The sequence below is a fragment of the Acomys russatus genome, chromosome 32, assembly GCF_903995435.1.
Source record: "Acomys russatus chromosome 32, mAcoRus1.1, whole genome shotgun sequence".
NCBI lineage: Eukaryota > Metazoa > Chordata > Mammalia > Rodentia > Muridae > Acomys > Acomys russatus.
This window is the reverse complement of record NC_067168.1, coordinates 16,754,537-16,772,436: the sequence shown is the minus strand read 5'-3', so window position 1 is coordinate 16,772,436 and position 17,900 is coordinate 16,754,537. Positions and strand designations below refer to the sequence as shown.

General features: G+C 44.4%; 1 protein-coding gene across 1 annotated transcript in view; it reads right to left on the bottom strand.

Moving 5' to 3' along the window:
• Positions 1–1,150: 1,150 nt before the first annotated feature.
• The window catches only part of Mthfs (methenyltetrahydrofolate synthetase), a 28,430-nt gene continuing 11,680 nt past the window's right edge, over positions 1,151–17,900 (bottom strand). Inside the window, exon 3 of the mRNA XM_051140273.1 lies at positions 1,151–1,624. Within this exon, the coding sequence (XP_050996230.1) occupies positions 1,392–1,624 (233 nt within the window). The 3' untranslated portion in view covers positions 1,151–1,391. The remainder of the gene's footprint in view (positions 1,625–17,900) is intronic.

Genomic DNA, 17,900 nt, shown 5'->3' with positions numbered 1-17,900 from the left:
CCAAGAACTTTGCACCAGTTACCTACTGAATACAAGAAGCTCTTTGGAACTTTTAGCCTCAGGAAGGGGACAGACATGGACACTCGTAACTGCTCTGTTGGACAATGTGATAAATAGGGTGACAGCCACAGCAAGGAAAGCGGAACTGGAAGTGGCAGTGGGGAGCCATGGAAGACCTCTTAGAGGAAGCAAAGCAGGAGCACAGCCTGGAGAAGCACAGCAGTTCCCAGGACGAAGAAGATAGCACCAAGACAGAGGAAAGCATGTTTCCACAGGGCAGAGGACCTGTGATGCTCACAGCATACACAGGAAGACAATACAGGAGGAGAGCAGGAAGATGTCCGAAGAAGGGTAGGGGGCCCCTTACAAGAAGATATTTCTTCCACAGTGGAAGGCGTCTAGCTGTTACCAAGTCTCCAAAATACTGCAATCACATCAGGAGTGTCCACATTAGATTCGGGTCTTATCAGATCATGCCTGAAATAAACTGGAGGCAAAAGAAGCTGAGCACAAAGCCCGCCTACTTCAGCTGAGAGATGCTGAGGCTTGAAGAAAATAGCGGCAAGGTGGCAGGAAGGAGCGAACAGATGCAGAAGGCATCCCGGAGGCGATGCCAGCAGGGGCTGGTGACAGGCTGCGGGTGGAACCAAGCAAGCAGTCATGTCCAGGAAGACCCCCGAGTGTCTTGTGATAACCAAATCTTCCTCCCTACAACAAAAGTATCCCTCCCTGGCTGTGAGGCCATCTGGCAATGCCCATCCAGCACATGGCAGCTTCCAGAAATGATTCCTTCTATTAGATCTGAAAGTCCTAAGGGCCAGAGACCAATCGACTGAATCAAAGTATGTAACCACAGAAGGTTCCCATCTATTCACCATGCAAAGCTATAAAGTGTCACACACAAGACTTCAAGGTGAGTAAGTGAAGCCATGATTAGGTGGTATAATAATATTCTTGGCAGCACTTGGTACAGATAAAATATGAATCAATTAATAACAGCTGACTCTCCATATGCCACAGCAATCAGGCCTATGACCGGACATTAAGAAACAGAGCCTTCTCTCATCCCCCAATTTCTATGTCTCTCTAATACTCACACATACTTATCTTAACCTGCAAAGCAGAAAGATCAGCTTTACCATCTTAACAGCAGGAAGCTAAGCTGAAGACCATACGGCTTCTGCCTCCATTTGAGCCAATACCCTAGTCTTCACACTCCTATTGATTTCTAAAGATGATTTTATGTTAGATATTTTATACTTAACTAAGACACACAATCCATATTCACTTTAATGGGCCACTGGGACTCGTTTTTTGACAAGAGGAAAATGCACATCTTTTCTTCACGCTGGCACAAAGCAGTGAGGGTGGCTCTCAGGTCACTGTGTGACTTAGGACGCGGGGGCATCTTCATAGAGAACTTCATCTACCCGCATGTCGTGCTCATCCATGGGGACCCGGGGGCAGATCTGCTCTTTGAAGGCCAAAGCCAACGTGTAGGGCTTCACTTCCTGATGCTGCACGCAGCGCTTCAGGTAGGTGTCGTAATAGCCCTTGCCCCGCCCCAGCCGGTTGCCGTCTTTGTCAAACCCGAGGCCCGGAAGGAAGATGAGGTCGAGTCCGCCTGTGAGAAACAGAAATGTATTTGGAGTACCAATGGTTACTATCACTTCAGGATAGTGTGCGAGGTTTAGTTTTAATAACATTAATCCTTTTCCTCATTTTTTAAAAGAAATTGTGAAAAAAAAATCATCGAGTTGGACAAAGGGAGAGATCATTCGTCAGCAACACTGTTAGTTCTGCGCCCATCCTTGAGCAGTTCCTTGGTGTGCCCCTATAGGAATGGCGGATTCCTGGCCTCATCCACACCACTTAGAGGACGCTCTGTGGGCAGAGCCTGAGAACTTCCTTTAAGTCTAGCATGCAGCAGATTAGACACTCCTGTCCAGTGTGGGAGCCAGTACCTGGGTTCATGGCAGATGGAAGGGCAGGAGAGGGGAAGGAAAGACAGAAAGGATGCAGTTATTTTCACAGCTACTAAGAGCATCATGCAGTCCATAAGACCCATACCTCTTCCTTTCCCTCCCGTGGACAGACAAGGGTAGGCTCTGACTTCCGGCTTAGGTGTGGGCTAACCACTCAGACAGCACTGCTGGCAAGGCAGACCACAGCTGAAAACAAAGGACTCTCCAGCACAAGGTGCCAGAGGGAGAGTTGTTCAGAAAGCCAGCTAGATTGGCCCCTATTTCAAGAAGTGGCTGACTTCCTATGAAATGAACACACTTCCTGTTCCTGACATGCGTCTGCTCACCCCATCTGCCAACATGCCACACTGAAGAGCTTAGCTGTAGTCAGATCCAGTTGTCTACGCTTGCCTGTCTTTCCCAAGTCCTTCTTGTGGGGCGGGGAGCAGGTAGGAGGGGAAAGAGGTGGTGTCATTGACTTTTCCTCTCTATTTCTGTCACATTCATTTATCTCTATAGGAATGGAGAGTGTCCTGTATACTTGGACCCTGCTCTCCTAGTGTCCTTTTTATGTTTCTAGAGCAACTGTCTTTTAAACCTGTGACACATATCCATTTTCTATGATTGCTGCCTCTCCACGGTATGAAAAGGTGTCCCCACCTTCAGGAGATGGCAGTTCAGTTAAAATAAAATTTGTCCACACATGAGTCGTGGGGTATTTGGACTTGATATGGCTTTTTAAGAACATGTCAGGAGTCCATTTATATCCTAGAAACCGAAAGAAGACTAGCAGGAGCGGTGCCCTGAGCACGGGGCAAGAGCAGTTGCAGTTGTTGGGGAAGGAAGATTCGGGTAAAGGCACAACAACAGACAGGCACGTAGTAAGTTCTCTCCAGCACTAGCAGAGGACGTACAAAATGGGAGGACAATGGCAACGCAGGTTTCTCAGAAAATTAAAAGTAGAACTACCATAACAACTAATAACCCTTCTCCTAGGTACTCATCCAAAAGAATGAAAGTTGGGATCTCAGCAGATCTTTTCACTTTCATTTTCACTGTAGAATTGTATACCATAGCCAAGAGGCTGACTGGCCTAGACATCCACCAGAGTAGCAACTGGTCAAAACAAACACAAAACAAAAACCACAGTACATACATATGGTAAACTATTAACATGCCACAAAATAGAAGAAAATACTGGACAGGGACGAACCATGAGGACACTACGCTAAATGAAAAAAGAAATCATATAACCTCAGGCACTATATGATTCCACTTATATAGGTATCTAGAATGGCAAAACTTTTATAAAGAGAAAATAGAATGCCATTTGCCAGGGGCCAGAGGAAGACACTGTTTGATAAGTACAGCACCTCAGCCATGCAGGATGGAAATGGTCTGGACGTCCGTTATATGACCCTGTGTTTATAGCCCAAGCAAATGTACTCTACACCCCCAAATTTAAAAGGGTTGCATTTCATTGGCATACTAGTTAACACAATGAAAAATAAAATATAAAGGCAAAGCCACAAAAAGTGATGGCCCCAGAATAGCTGGAAGATCCATCAGTGCCAACTTCTCAAGAGAGAAGGCAGCATTTTGGAAAGACCACATATCGGCTGGTGGAGGGACAAAAGAAGAAAACAGGCGAGAAAAGCCATTCTTAGCCCCCAAGCTGGAAGCAAGTGCGCTGCCACTGCTCCTGCCCCTCACTGTGCTCAGTCGGCTGTTCTCCCGGGAGTCCATCAAGTAGAGCTGAGTGCATATGTCTCTGTCGACTTGGCTGGACAGCAAGTTTCCTTGCAGGCCATAATTTTTTCCAAGTCATCCTTCATGCTTGAATTTTAATAGACTTCTAGAGCACAAAAACCCTGAAAGGTGAGCACATTATCTTCAGATGGATCAATCCTGGCATGACACCCCCGCCCCGCCACTTTACAACTCTAAGGCACATTGATTTGGATTAAAGAAGTAAATAACATTATGAGACAAAATGAGTAAGTCTATCCTCACATGGCCACTAGTTAGATGTGACACTTAACAGCAGAAGTGAGAATGGCCTTTGGACTGTTGGGTCACTCTGGGATCTGAAACTGCCGTTCAAGTGTCCTGGCATTTTACGTGGGGTGCTGGCTTTAGAGTCCCTGCCCACAGGATCACCTCCACCCACCTCCCATCTACTATTTGTGGACTTGACTATGGTGCCGGTTCCTGCAGTTACTTAGAAAGTCCTTTCTAGCATGCTCCCACTTCTGCCATTTGGTGAATCTGAGTGTTTTTCTGACTTCATCCATCTGTTGTTACCCCTGAAATTCCTGCTGTGCCTTGCCACCATCCTTTCTTCTCTTCTTTCTTCTTCCCCCACTTGAGATACACACACACACACACACACACACACACACACACACACACACCTCTCTGGGAATCTTCACACTTCCATTAACACTACTTCTGGATGCCTCCTTTTCCTACACCTAAATTTAGGTGAAGAAATCAGTGGGACAAGTAACTCGGGCCTGGGCTTACCAAGCTTCCCACGCCACACACACTAGCGTTTGACCCCGGCTACACCCTAGCGTTTGACCCTGGCCACATCCTAACGTACCTCACAGTAGGAGAAACAAAAGAGCCCTCCTTCTTCCCACATGGCCCCATGTGCAGTCACCAACGGCTCATTAACAGAGGATGGTGCCGTTAGCACAGTGTCCACCACAGTCCTCATTTCATCTAACCCCGTATCCTCCTGCCTCACAGGCCTGGATGGAGTAGACTGTAGCTAGGACAGCCAGAGAGCTCCACTCATCAGGATTGCAATAGGAACTTCAAGCCGAGGTCCCTGGGGTCACTCAGTTCTTCTGCACAGTCATAGTTTATTATGTTTGTTCTTGGTGCAGGCGAGGGGTAGTTTCGTAGCTTTCTTGCATCCAAACCTGTAAGGCTAACCTTTGGAAAAGTGCCCCAGCCTTATACTCTGTGTTTGTTCTCAGTCTTTCTTTTCCCCTTTATTGGGTATTGTTCTGGCAGGGCGGTCTGTGCTTCAACATTACCACCTGCAAATCGGCTTGGTCACCTGCTGTCATGAACATTACATTAGATAGTGCTTATGAACTCTACGGTTAAGTACCGTCTATGGTGATCGCATTGATTATGAGACTGTCTCCTCTGAATTAAGAAATATGAGGCACCACTGAGCTGGGGGTGAAAGGGGTAAAGTTCCTCTGGAGCGCCCACTGACATGGAGCAGACCTCCGTACTCCAGTCTTCCCCGAGAATTGACTCCTCCATTCTTCCCTCCCCAGGGCTCAGTTGAAGAGGAAGCAAGAAAACTAGGAAAGTGCAGGGGAAGAACCGGAGTTATGTGTGGTGACTTTTGTGTTCTGTAAAGGGTGAAAGGGTACATAAGTTTTGTACTGTGAAAGCACATACATGGATAGCTGGCTGTGCTTACTTAATTGACCCGTAGGGTGCAGTTGCTACAGAGTCATGAAATACAGAAAGAGCTTCCAAAACAAGAACAAGATGGAGTCAGAGGGGGCAAGAATCAGAACCCTATCTCTTACAAGCAGCGAGGAGTCAAGTTAGGCAAAGGAACCCTGGGAAATGGGCTTCGGGAGAAAATAAAAGGGGATTTTACACATGCTTCTACTCGCCCTGGTTCTGAAGACTTAGCTCACCCTTGGGAACATCATTTTCAGTAAGATGGCAATAGATGTCTCTGATGACATCCTGAACTCAGAACCCTGGGACAGAGTCTTTAGGATGGAGCCAATTCAGCCACTGGACTGTCTCTGCCCTGATGCTGAAAATAAGTGGTGGAGCCCAAGAGACACACACAGCCCTCTGCTCTGACCTCGACAGGCTCAGTTCTTAGTGCACTCCTCCCTTTAATTCTTTCTATCTCAGTCTTGCATTTCTCAGTCACACTTTCCATACACTCTTCTTCAGAAACTTCATGACTGTGACTCGGTGCAGTCGCCCCTCTGCACTAGGGCCAGAATCCTCATCTTGCGCTTCTGAATGTACCGTTCCTCCGGGAAGTCCAGCTGATTATCCCACTTCCTAAATACAGGTTTCCCCCTTGGCTCTCCCTTGTTTAAAAGCATGCATCTGAGAATGCCACTTGGTTGCAGAAAGTTTACCCACTGTGCAAAGCCCTGTTTGATCTTCAACACTGCCTGAAAACAGGCACGGAGAACCATGCAAGTGATCCCAGCCTGTAATTCCGGCAGGAGGACCAGGAATTCAGTCGTCCTTGGATATATAGAGCTCAAAGTCATCCTGGGTTACATGAGACCTTGAAGGGTCAAGATTCAAAATCTCCGCTGTCCCCACTGTTAGCAGGTACAAGTATGGCTGAGCAAAGGAAAGAAGAAACACAGCTACCAGGCAACTACTTTAGAGGCTACAGTCAGTGCAAAAACCCAGCTCTCACCTCAAAGGAAATAAGGAATAAATTATTCTAAAGCCAAATATTAGGGATCATGACCCAGGAACATGGATTCATGTTATTTCAAATACTGTGTTTCAGGGGAGTAACAGTTTCGTGATCTTTTTATAGTTACAGAACAAAAGAAAGTCAAATCAAGGCATATTCTTGAAATAATTGGTGGGAGCATCACAGAGACCAGTGACAGAAAAGCAGGGGACCACGGCTATAGCTTCCAGTGGCATCTGGTGACACTCTCAGCCTTTGCATTGGTGCAGGCTAGTGGTTTGTCAGTACATTACAAAGGAGTTCACCAGGCAATCACAAGGATGCTGAGTATAACACAGAGCTGGGCAGTGAATGAAGATAACGCAGAATAATTTTGTCATAGAACAGCAGCATTCCAACTTTCCAAAACCAGATACATTCTCAGCTTTGTAGAATTCTTAATACAAGTCAGGCTTTTTTTGGAGGAAGGACTTCAGTTCACACCATTTTACTGAGAGATGGACTGTGCAGGCTTCTAGACAGGCTGCCAGGTTGGAATCTCAGCACTACCATGTATTAACCACAAAACATCAATCAAAGCCACCTTCACCTGAAACCTTGAACGAATAAGCACATTATGATGTAAAGTGTCCCTGATGTAAGTGTCAGTATTAATACTGAATGTCAACTTCACGGCTGCACGCTAATCCTCAGGTCACACAAGTGACTGCAGAGACTCAGACATGTCCATCAAACAAGCTTCCATGGCACGGAAGATCTGAAATGCCAAAAGAAAACACAGGGCTGGGAACTCAGGACAACTCTTGTGACAGACTCAGAAATCAATACCTTGAACGCATCATGGCTGTCAGAGCAGGCTGACATACAATGCTTGCTCCTCACAGTAAAAGAATGCAAAGCACCCGAGGTGATAAGCAAAGCCACTCATGTGTTACCACAAGACATAGTCAACTTCTGATTATGTGTATAAATGGTCTTGAGAAAATACATTTTTTTTCTGGACCAGCAAGATGGTTTTGTGATTAAAGGTGCTGGCCATCAAGTCACGTGGTAGAAGGAGAGAACTGACTCCCCCCAAATTGTCCTCTGACTCCACAAACATGCAACACTCCCCCCCCTCACACACACACACACACACACACACACACACACACACACACACACACACACACAAATGTAATAAAATTTAAGAAAGAGAAACATGTAAACCCACAAATAATTAATCAACTAAATCACCTAATGGAGGCAGGTAATTAAAAAATTACATCATAAATGCATTTTCATTCTGTCTTAACATGTATTGACCACTGAGAATCTCAGTATAGATTACACATGTAAACACAGGATAACCCCTAACTGCTCATTTCGGCACAGTTAATATAAAAATCTTGCTTTGACACAGACACCAATGTTTGCATCAAAATGCAGACTCAACATTCGTCAGGACAGGCCAAGCACACAACAGCAGGTAACATGCAGTCCTGGGTCCCAGGGGGCGCTCTGCTGACACCATGGATATCACAGCATGAGACAGTCCTTCTGCGCCTTACATTCAGAACTAAGTATATTATGAGTGTGAGGCTTTATTTAATGCCATGAACACTGTTTAAATGGAGAAGTAGTTACAGACACACTGGATTGGAATCCAGAAGGTGCCAACTCAGATTTTCAGGGGTTTGCATCCTGAACAAAGAATTAGACCAGGGACATGTGGATGGTGGTAGAAATGGAGGCTATTTCTTAAGCAAGAAAAGACTCCTGGGTGCAGAAGCAGACGTGAGGGTTGGGACGGCTCCCCAGCTCAAAATCCTTGGGCCATTAGAGTCATTACCCCTTATGGGTCATTTACGTGATGCCTGCCTTCTTCCGGTTTTGTCATTTGTCCCTTACATGTAGGCTTGATGTGAAGAATTTCTATGTCTCTGACAAATCACCTCTCTCATGTAAACCTTGATGTCCTTCTGTGCCCTCACCCTCTTCTATAATCAGTGTGGAGATGGGAACTGAGATTCTTCTGGGCAAAGCTGAAACACAGAAGAACGTTGCAGTGCATATAGTACTGACTGCTGCGCATTTCCCCACAGTGGCCTCCAGCCTAGCCCAGGAGCCTCGGAATACTTCAGATGGCCTGGGAAGACAGTCACCCTTCTTTCTATGGCATCTGCGCATTCCTATGAGTCTGTCTCAGGAAGGATCCACAGAAAAGTGGCAGCCTCTGAGATGAAGAATTGGGGGACACAAGGGCCTGGGTGAGAAGGAGATCCTACACTTTCATACTATTGTTAATTTTTATCACATGCTGCGCAGAACCAGAAATGTATTAAGTCTCTTAAATGTCAACCTTCTGTGTGAAAGCAAGAGACCAGAAGAAGGCTAAGCAATCAGCCAAGTCTCCTGGCTTCCAGATGGACCGCTGGGTTTATATCCCACAACCACAGGAGGCTAAGAAGCTTCTAAGTAACCGAGGCTTTCCTTAAAAGCCTCCACCTGCTGCTGCTGCTGCTGCTGCCGCTTCTGAGTTTTCAAGACCAGGCTTGACTGTCCTGGACTTGCTCTGTAGACCAGACTGGCCTCGAACTCATAGAGATCTACCTGCCTCTGACTCCCCCAGTGCTGGGATTACAAGCATGTGCCACTGTGCCCGGCAGCCAGCTTTTTCTTAAGATGAGACACACACTACCAACTTTACAGAATGGCTAAGTGAATACATAAAGGAAGCCTGTAAAAACCTGGCAAGATGTTCAGTAAATGAAGGCTTCTCTTATGGATAGGAAAATGCCCACTCTCTGCCAGCTCTGAGTGTTTTCTCTTAAAAGTTATTTAGATTTTTTTTCTTTTCATCTGCACAATCTCTTTCCAAGAGCAAACGTAGCTCTCTACTGCCACCTGCTGTCAGCTATAAATGTGCAGCCAGGAGGCATCCACAAGAGATGCCCCAGCCAGGAGCAGAGCATGAGCCTTGCAGGGTCTTTAAAATGGTGGCTCTATACAGGTGTGATGGGAAAGCATTCTGACTACAAACCTCTTTCCCTTTTACAAAGGACCCTCTGTGATGTGTCCATTTATAAGGAAAGCAGGAATAATGGCATCAATACTTGATGCCTGCTTTCAGCTATGCTGTCTACTTCACAGACACATCCTCAAGTCACCTGACCAGAAACCCCACAAGACACATTATCATCTGCTTTTTCCAAAGAGGAAAATCAAGACTCAAAGAGATGATGCAATTTGATGAGTTCTTATAGCCAGTGATGCTGAGACTCCAGCACAGAGGAACGTGGGAGCTTCTTGCTGGAGGGTAAGGTGGATAAAGAATATTCTAGTAAATCTGCCACAGAAGCTGGCTCAGGAGCACTGAATGCTGCCTCCGTACTAGTCAAGCTTGGGCCACGGTATGGACAGATGGCACACAAGCTAAGAAAAGGGGAAAAAATTCAGTGAAGGGACCAGTTAAAGAACTTGCAGTAGGGAGCACTGGCCAGGCACAGACTTGCGGGGGGGTGGGGGGTGGGGGGTGGAAAGAGGGAGAGCATGCCTAAGGTTCCAGCAGAAAGGCAGCTAGAAGGGCTGCTGGGCAGGTTTGGGTGCTGCTCTAGGGTGCAGAGAGTTAGCCTTCCAGCTGACTTTGTATCATCCCTCAGTCTCTCCTATGTCCACAAAGTCACCCTTGGAGGGCTTTTAGCAAGTGAAAAGTGAAAAGGGCTGTGAGTCTAGTGGAAGTGAATAAACAGACCCAGCAATATTTAAACATGGTTGTCAGTGGCTACTTCTGAGCATGGAGACTTGGGTTATTTTTAGTTTTTACTTTATCTCATCTTTATGATCAAACACTGCTGGATTTGTTTGTTTTATCTGGACATGAAATGACTGTCCCAGCGCTTTAATGGAGTAGCAAGTAGAGATGACTTTGGCCCTTAGTCATAGTAACAAAGTAAGAACAAAAATACAGTGAAAACTAGCTCTACAGAAATAGTAACAGAGCTCTGGACACCCCCAGTAGAAGGAGGCGAAGGAGGACCACAGAGGGTCCTCATCCGGGACTCCAGCCATCACTCCTTCCCACAAACAGCTGCAAGTGCTCTTAGGCGATCCTACAGGATATACAAAGAAGACTGTTAACTGAAAGTGGGACTCCATGAGAGAGTGGGACTGTGCAGTGATGCACCCATATCCCTATAAACATGCCCAATAAACAAATTCACTGGTTCACCAGGTTGGACTAGCATGGGATCCTCCCTTTGGGTGTTGTTAGTGCATCTGGGGTAAATAGATGCTTTTTCTACACTTTCCCAAGAAACGTTAACATAAAAACAGAGCACTGCTATTTTCTTTTAGTAAATGAATGCATGATTGTATGTATATATGCTCTAAAATATTACTAGTCTTCAAATGGAGACATACTTAAAAATGTTAGCTATTTTCTTAAGCCCTTAAATTTTTTAATTATATCTTGGCCAACACTTTATCCAGAATATATGCCTCAAAGGTAACAGGTAACAGTAATCTGACACTATTGTATTAGACACAATGACTATCACTGCTATCCCTATGAACAACCATTGTAACTATATATGAAAAATACCAAATTAGGTGCCAAGAACCAACATGGGACAAGATGGACCAATTCCATGTGGGTGAGTTACATGTATGTGGTGTGTGTGTGTGTATGTGCACGTATCTATGCATGTGTAGATGTGTATCAATAGTCGTGTGTGTGTGTGTGTGTGTGTGTGTGTGTGTGTGTGTGTGTGTGTAGATATGAATTAATACAGCCACATGGAGGCCAGAGAAGGACATCTAATGCTCGATCACGCTCTGCTTTAGTCTCTTGAGGAAGGATCAAGCATCAGGGATCCTATGGTCCCCACATCTCACAGCACAGGGATAACAGGCCTGGCTTTTTGCTTGGATGCTGGGAGTTTGAACGTCAGTCCCTATATTTGTGCAGCAAATACTCTTACCCACTGAGCCATCTCCCCAGCCCCCAATTCTTTAACTACATGAGTTTGCAACCCACAGCCTAACAGCCAAATATGGCTATAAGTTTCACTGGAACCCAGTCATGCTTTACTTTGCTACTCAAGTAAAAGAGTCAGCCCCTGAAATGAATGCAGTACCAGCCACTGAACCCCAAATGTTCACTTTCTGCTCTTTCACAGAAAAGGCTGTCGGCCCCTGCTTTAAGGGCAGAGAAAATCTATACTTCAGTCCGTCCTATCTTAGAGGATACTGACTAAAATAAATATTATGGAAGGGGGAGATTAAATTGTTTTCAGTGAAAAAATATACAGAAACAGTATTACCTCAATCCAAATGGCATTTCTACATATTATTTTGGCACTGAATTTGGGAAAGATTTCTTGCCATTCATATTCAGATGACCCCAAACAGGTCAATCAAAGTGGGAAGAAATGAAAGATTTTCCTATGCTTTTTCTCTAACCTGAGTAACCTTTGGCTATGTTATTTTCTAAAAAAATCAAGCCAAGCCAGGCAGGGGGCGGGGGGTGGGTGGGAGGGGGAACCCTGGAATGTAGAAACTTCAATTTCTGAGATGTACTTAGAATCTAAGCTAATGATTCTGAGAACTTTAGGAACAACTTTTTCTGTGTAACACAATTAAGAAATAAATTAGAGAACCACAGAAAGACAAATACTGTACAACCTCACGGGTGCAATTCTAAAGCAGTCACACTCACAAAAACAAAGAAAAGCCATGGTTGCCTCACCACCGGGGGTGGAGGCATCATCCTTCAGTGGGCGGTTTCAGGTCCCCCGCTGGAAATCTTGAGGCACTTGTTGCTCAATGTCAGAAGGGCTTAACAAGGCTGACTGAGTGTCGCAGGAGGGCAGTGATGTGGCTTTATACTGGATCCTTCTTTACAATAGTCAAGAGGAACCAATATGATAGGAGAGGTAGCACAAGAAAGAAGACAAGGGCTGAGGGTCTGGCTGGGAGAGGGGTTCCTTGGCATCTGCAAAGCCACCAGCATCATTAATGAATTAATCAAAATGTGGCTTACTCTAAGAGCAGTGATTCTCAAACTGTGGGCCACCACCCCTTTCAGGGGCTGTTGGGGGGCGGGAATCAAAGATCTTTGTACAGGGGTCACCTAAAACCATTAGAAAATACAGATATTTGCATTATAATTCATAAAAGTAACAAAATTACGGTCCTGAAGTAGCAGGAAGATAATTGTATGGCTGGGGTCCCCACAACATGAGGATCACAGCTGTATTAGGAAGGGTGAGGACCACCACTCAGAGTAATGAAGAGCATCTTTCTGAGGTGCAGGTACTGGTGCCTCTGGAGCTCTCGTTATCCATCTTACTTTGTCCATGATGACCTCGTCCGTCTACAAACAATCCTAACCAGTTGCAGCGCTGCCCATTTCCTCAGCCTCAACCGTTTGGCAAAATGGAAATTGCTCGCTGGCTTCCATCATGTGCTTTATCCAAATGTTTAACAGACACTTGAAAGCCTGGGAGTCTGTGTGGTTCAGCAAATGTAACTAAACTCACAGTGTACTTCCTCTGCTTACTCTCCTCTCACGTGTACAGAAGGCCTCAGAGCTCACCTGCCATGAGCCGCGGGCCACAGGAACAACTTGTACTGCTGCAAAACCTAAGATAAAGTAAGCCAGAGGTGTGACGTAGTATCACCTAGCTCCATATAACGTCTTTCCCATGCCTCTTTTCACTCCAGCACGCCTTGTAATCTGCTTCAATATGTCTTTTTCTGGTGGGTTAAAAAAAAAAAAAAAAAAAAACTCATCTTGAAACTTTTAATTCACCATAAAATCAGTGTGACAAGAAAGAGTAAACAGCGGGAAAAAAAGGAGGAGGGGTTTCCAGAGCTTTACACTCTAGCAGAAAGTCAATGCAATCTGGTCAATAAAGAGCTATTATGAATAACTTGATAAATATAACATTAGCCCCACCCAAGGACCTGCAAAGAGCATCAGACAGGTATGAACCCACAAGGACTAACAATGTACTAAGCTAAAAACACACCCAAGAAGTTGAGGGTAAGGAGACGCCTAAACTGTAACAGAGATGGAGCGAAGTAAGTGCCAAAGCAATAAGCAGAAAAGAGGTAATTGTACCCCACTGGCAAAGGGGTTAAATCCGGGAAAATGACAGCAAGGAAGTGGCTGCTGGAAGAATAGAATTTCCAAAGATCTGGGAGAGGGGCAGGAATGGCTTGTGACATCCAAATGAAATGAGCAATAAGATTTGGGGAGCCTGGGATGTGTTTGGGGACAGAGACAGCTGCCTCTGGAAAACAAGGTAGCAGAGGCATACACATGGACCATGCCGAGAAGCTTCCAGTGGCTAGGAGAGTAACCGACTAAATTCCATAGATAGAACCAGTGAAGCCCGTAGGCATCCTGATAGGAAAGTCATGGGAACATCCCTGGCTAACAGCCAAAATGAATCTTCAAGAAAAATAAACTCCACTGCAAGATGGAGAAGGCCGTGAGAGGCATCTTTGAGACTAGAGAAAAACGGTCTAAAATCTTTCCTGGCATGTAAAAACACTACATTAACATATTGCCACATAAGCAACCTCATTCCTTATGAAAATGTAGTGTTAAACTACACAGCCCTAGATCACTATGAAGAAAGGCTCAAGAGAAGGTAGCCACTGGCTAACTACTGGTTTGTAAACAGAACCCAGTAACTTGTACCCAACCAGACAACTGACAACTGACTCCCTTAAAGGTCTTTCAAGACTTTAGAAACAGAAGCTTACAGGAGTTCCCCTGCAAGGAACGTGGGTGTCAACAGGGGTACAGCAGGAGCTCTTCACATGCTGATGGAGAATGTTCTGGAGCCCAGCAATCACATGTCTTTCATTCCTTTACATATTTGAAAAGATGAAGTGGGCTGGTTAAAGATAAGCTGTTCCCTTAAAGTAGATATTATGCTCTCTGACTGTTTCTAAGTGACCCTTTCTTTTCCCTGGTTTGTCTCTGGCCATAATATAGAAGAAAAAGAACATAGTTTGCTTATTATATTACTCCATGCAGTTATTTAGAAAGATAATAGAGTCCTTGGATAGTATTTTTCAACACAGGGAGACCTAAATAGTTTGTATTATTTTGCTCCGATGCCACGGTAAGGCCCTGAGCAGGGAGAATGTGGGAGTTACTCTACTGGTTTCAGACAAGTACCTGGTGGTGTCACATGAGCCCTGTGGTCAGATGAAGCACAGAATGGTTTTCAAAGGTCACTTGCACCTCCAGTAATTCCACATTTAACCAGCTGTTTTCAGACAGTTCCACCTGATCATACACAGTTGACGAATCTTGCATCTTACTCATCATGACTGAACTGCCATCTGTATACCCAAATGGATGTTATAGTATTTGCCTCTTTTTTTTCCTCCAAAGTGGGGCATCTGCTCTGGAGTTTACATTTTTGCTCTCCAGGATTTTGGTACCTGTTTTTAGTCAGTCTCTGAAAATGGGAAGTCTCAGAACCAAAAACACTTGGCTTGGCTTCACTGTTCTCCGTGTGACTTCGATGAATCGTTTCCCACAGAGGCCCATTCTCTGACCGACAGGTGAAAGGTTTACTTGGACCCCTCCCCCACCTCAATAGCCCCGACAGGGCTATTAAATGACCAAGGGACATATAAATGTGGAGACTGTGGATGAAGGCATTGGTGTAGAATAATACATCCGTGGGACACTGTCCTCTGCTGGACTCGGAGAAAAGTGAGCAATTCATCTAAGGAACGGCCTTGCAAAGTCCAGTTTGCACACCGCACTTTGAAATCGTTCATCAAGATAAACGCTTTTCACAAAGTCAAAGCTTCAATGTTTGTTTTCACCAAGTTGAAGAAATAATTTAAGATTACAATAATTTTGAAATTCTTTCAGAGACTCCTGATCCTCTTTGAAAATTTGAGTCTATGCTGTTGGGCTTTTCTACACAACAGAACCGTTTGAAAATATATTTAAGTAAGTAGCTGTGGTGGCATGCGTGTAACTGCAGCCCTGAGAGGCTGGGATAAAAAGAGTGATGAGTTCCAGGCCCTGCCCCCCCACCCCCCACCCCCACTCATTCACTCACTCTGGACATACAGTATTTTTCAGACCATAAGACATACTTCCCCCCAACTCCCCCCAAATTAAGGTGCACCTTATGAATGATTGCTATTTTTACTGTTTTTCTTGTTTTACTGCTCTAAAAACTGGGTATGTCTTATGGTCAGATGAGCCTCATAGTCCGAAAAATTCGGTACCTATATCCATTTAATAAAAAGGAAAAAAAAATCCATACACAATAACAACAAGTACAAACTGCCTTAAATGCACTTAACAATACACTAAAGGAAATGAGCAGAAGCAAGGTTGTAGGCACATGGACACAGGGAGGACACTATGCTGAAAATTCTCTTGACCCTTTGTTTTTATCTCATCAGCTAGTAATCCTGATGAACCAAAAAAAAAAAAAAAGTTTCTGACAGGAGAACAAATATACCAAAGCATCTTTAGTTACTCTTTAGACTCTTTGAAAATTGAAATTTAATTTTAAATATTTATTTTTCTTACTCTTCGTTATGTGTGGGTATGCACACATGTGACTACAGATGCCTGTGTAGGCCTGAAGGGAGAGCCGGATCTTCTGGAGCTTGAGCTATCTGATGTGGGTACCAGAAAGTGAACTCAGCTCTTCTACAAGAGTAATGCCTACTCTTAACTGCCAAACCATCTCTCTAGCACAGAACAGTGTACCTTTAAAAGTCGACAGGATGTTTACATAGCTATCCTAAGACACTTAAGGGCAACTCTTCACCAGAACGCCCATGTATACACCTGGGTATATGCTGTCTTTGTCCTAAGTGAGTATGTTTGTCCCTGTCTCCCTCTTCATCCCACTCTTTCAATACCTGTGCTGAAATGTATATTAGAACCTTTTCTTAATAAGCCCCAACTCTGTTGTAAACTGTCTTACGACTCTTTTCTGTGGTAAAGTCAAGAATACTGGCTTTAGTGGAATGGAAATCACTGAGAAGGAAGACCCAGGCTGAGCCAGAACTGGGCTGTCTTCCTCCTCCTCTGGCTGCTGCCAGTTTAGGTGATGTCATTTCCAAGCCAAGTGATGAAATTCACCTGAATAAACAGCTATCGAGCTTACTTTGTCCCGCAGACAGAAAAACCACAGAGTATTGTGCAAGTCTACAGAACTCTAGCTGGCAGGAACTGTTATCTACTGATCAATACCAAATTATAATCAGCATAAGAGAAATAAATAAAGTTCTCATTTCCCTTATGTGTAGGTTTTGTTGTAGTTAAAGCCAATGGATATAATGGATTCCAGAAAAGTTTGTTGCAGTAGGAATGGCTAACGTTCAACCACTGCCACCAGCTATGGTTTCCTCCCTGCTCACTACAGATGTGATGGCTGCATCTGCAGAAATGCCAAGAAAATGGCAGCCCACAGTCATCATCCTTAAACAGAAAGGCACGCCACTAAACCATAAACCATAAAACATAAAAGCATTCACACACCATGCGATTCGATTTTCATTTCTTAGAAACAAGGAATAAATAAGCCTCTTCCTCCTTTAAAACTGGATTTCATTTGATTTCTGTTCCTTATAATTCAATGTCATTACTAACAAAACTGCAATACTCAAGCATATTAACCTACAAAGGAAGTTTTAGTAAATTCCAAAAGTTCTAAAGTATTTGTGCCAGTATTCTCTTACTCTAGGGCAGCGGTCCTCAACTTTCCTAATGCTGCTGTCCTTTAACATAGTTCCTCATGGTGTGGAGACCACCAGGCATAAAATTATTTCGCTGCTAGTTCATAATGTAATGGTGCTATTTTTTTTTTATGAATTGTGATATAAATATCCATGGGTGGGTTTTTTTGATGGTCTTAGTTAATCCCCGTGAAAGGGTCATTTGACCCCCAAAGGGGTCACAACTCACAGGTTGAGAACTGCTGCTCTAGGGTAACAGATAAGAAAATGGTGGGGCATTTAATAACATTTAATGACTTTAAATATTGCTTGGGCCAGTGAAGCAATTAATACTATTAAGATAAAATAGATAACAATGAGACTAAAACCATTTCATATGAAAATATTAACTATTACTACATTTAGATTAATATACAGGGAGGGATGAAAATAAATGAATGCGGAATCAAGAAATACAAGCTAAGAGCAAGGCAAACAAATGGTAACAGTATTGATTGGTTGCATGATTATAAAACAGAGTAGGTAAGAGATGGGTGATAAGGATACGAAGAGAGAAAGCACGGAGTTGATCTTCAGCATTAAGCAACTGGGTATGGTGCCACGCACCTATGACCCCAGCACCGGAGGGGCGGAAGCAGGACAAGAAGCTCAAAGCCATCACACTCCCCCAAAAGACAGATGAAAGGCTCTGGCAGGCAGGGAAAGAAGGTGGCATCCAGTGAAGGTCAGCAGATGAATGCTGACAGAGATCCTCCCCAAACAGAAGGGGAAAAAATATTCAA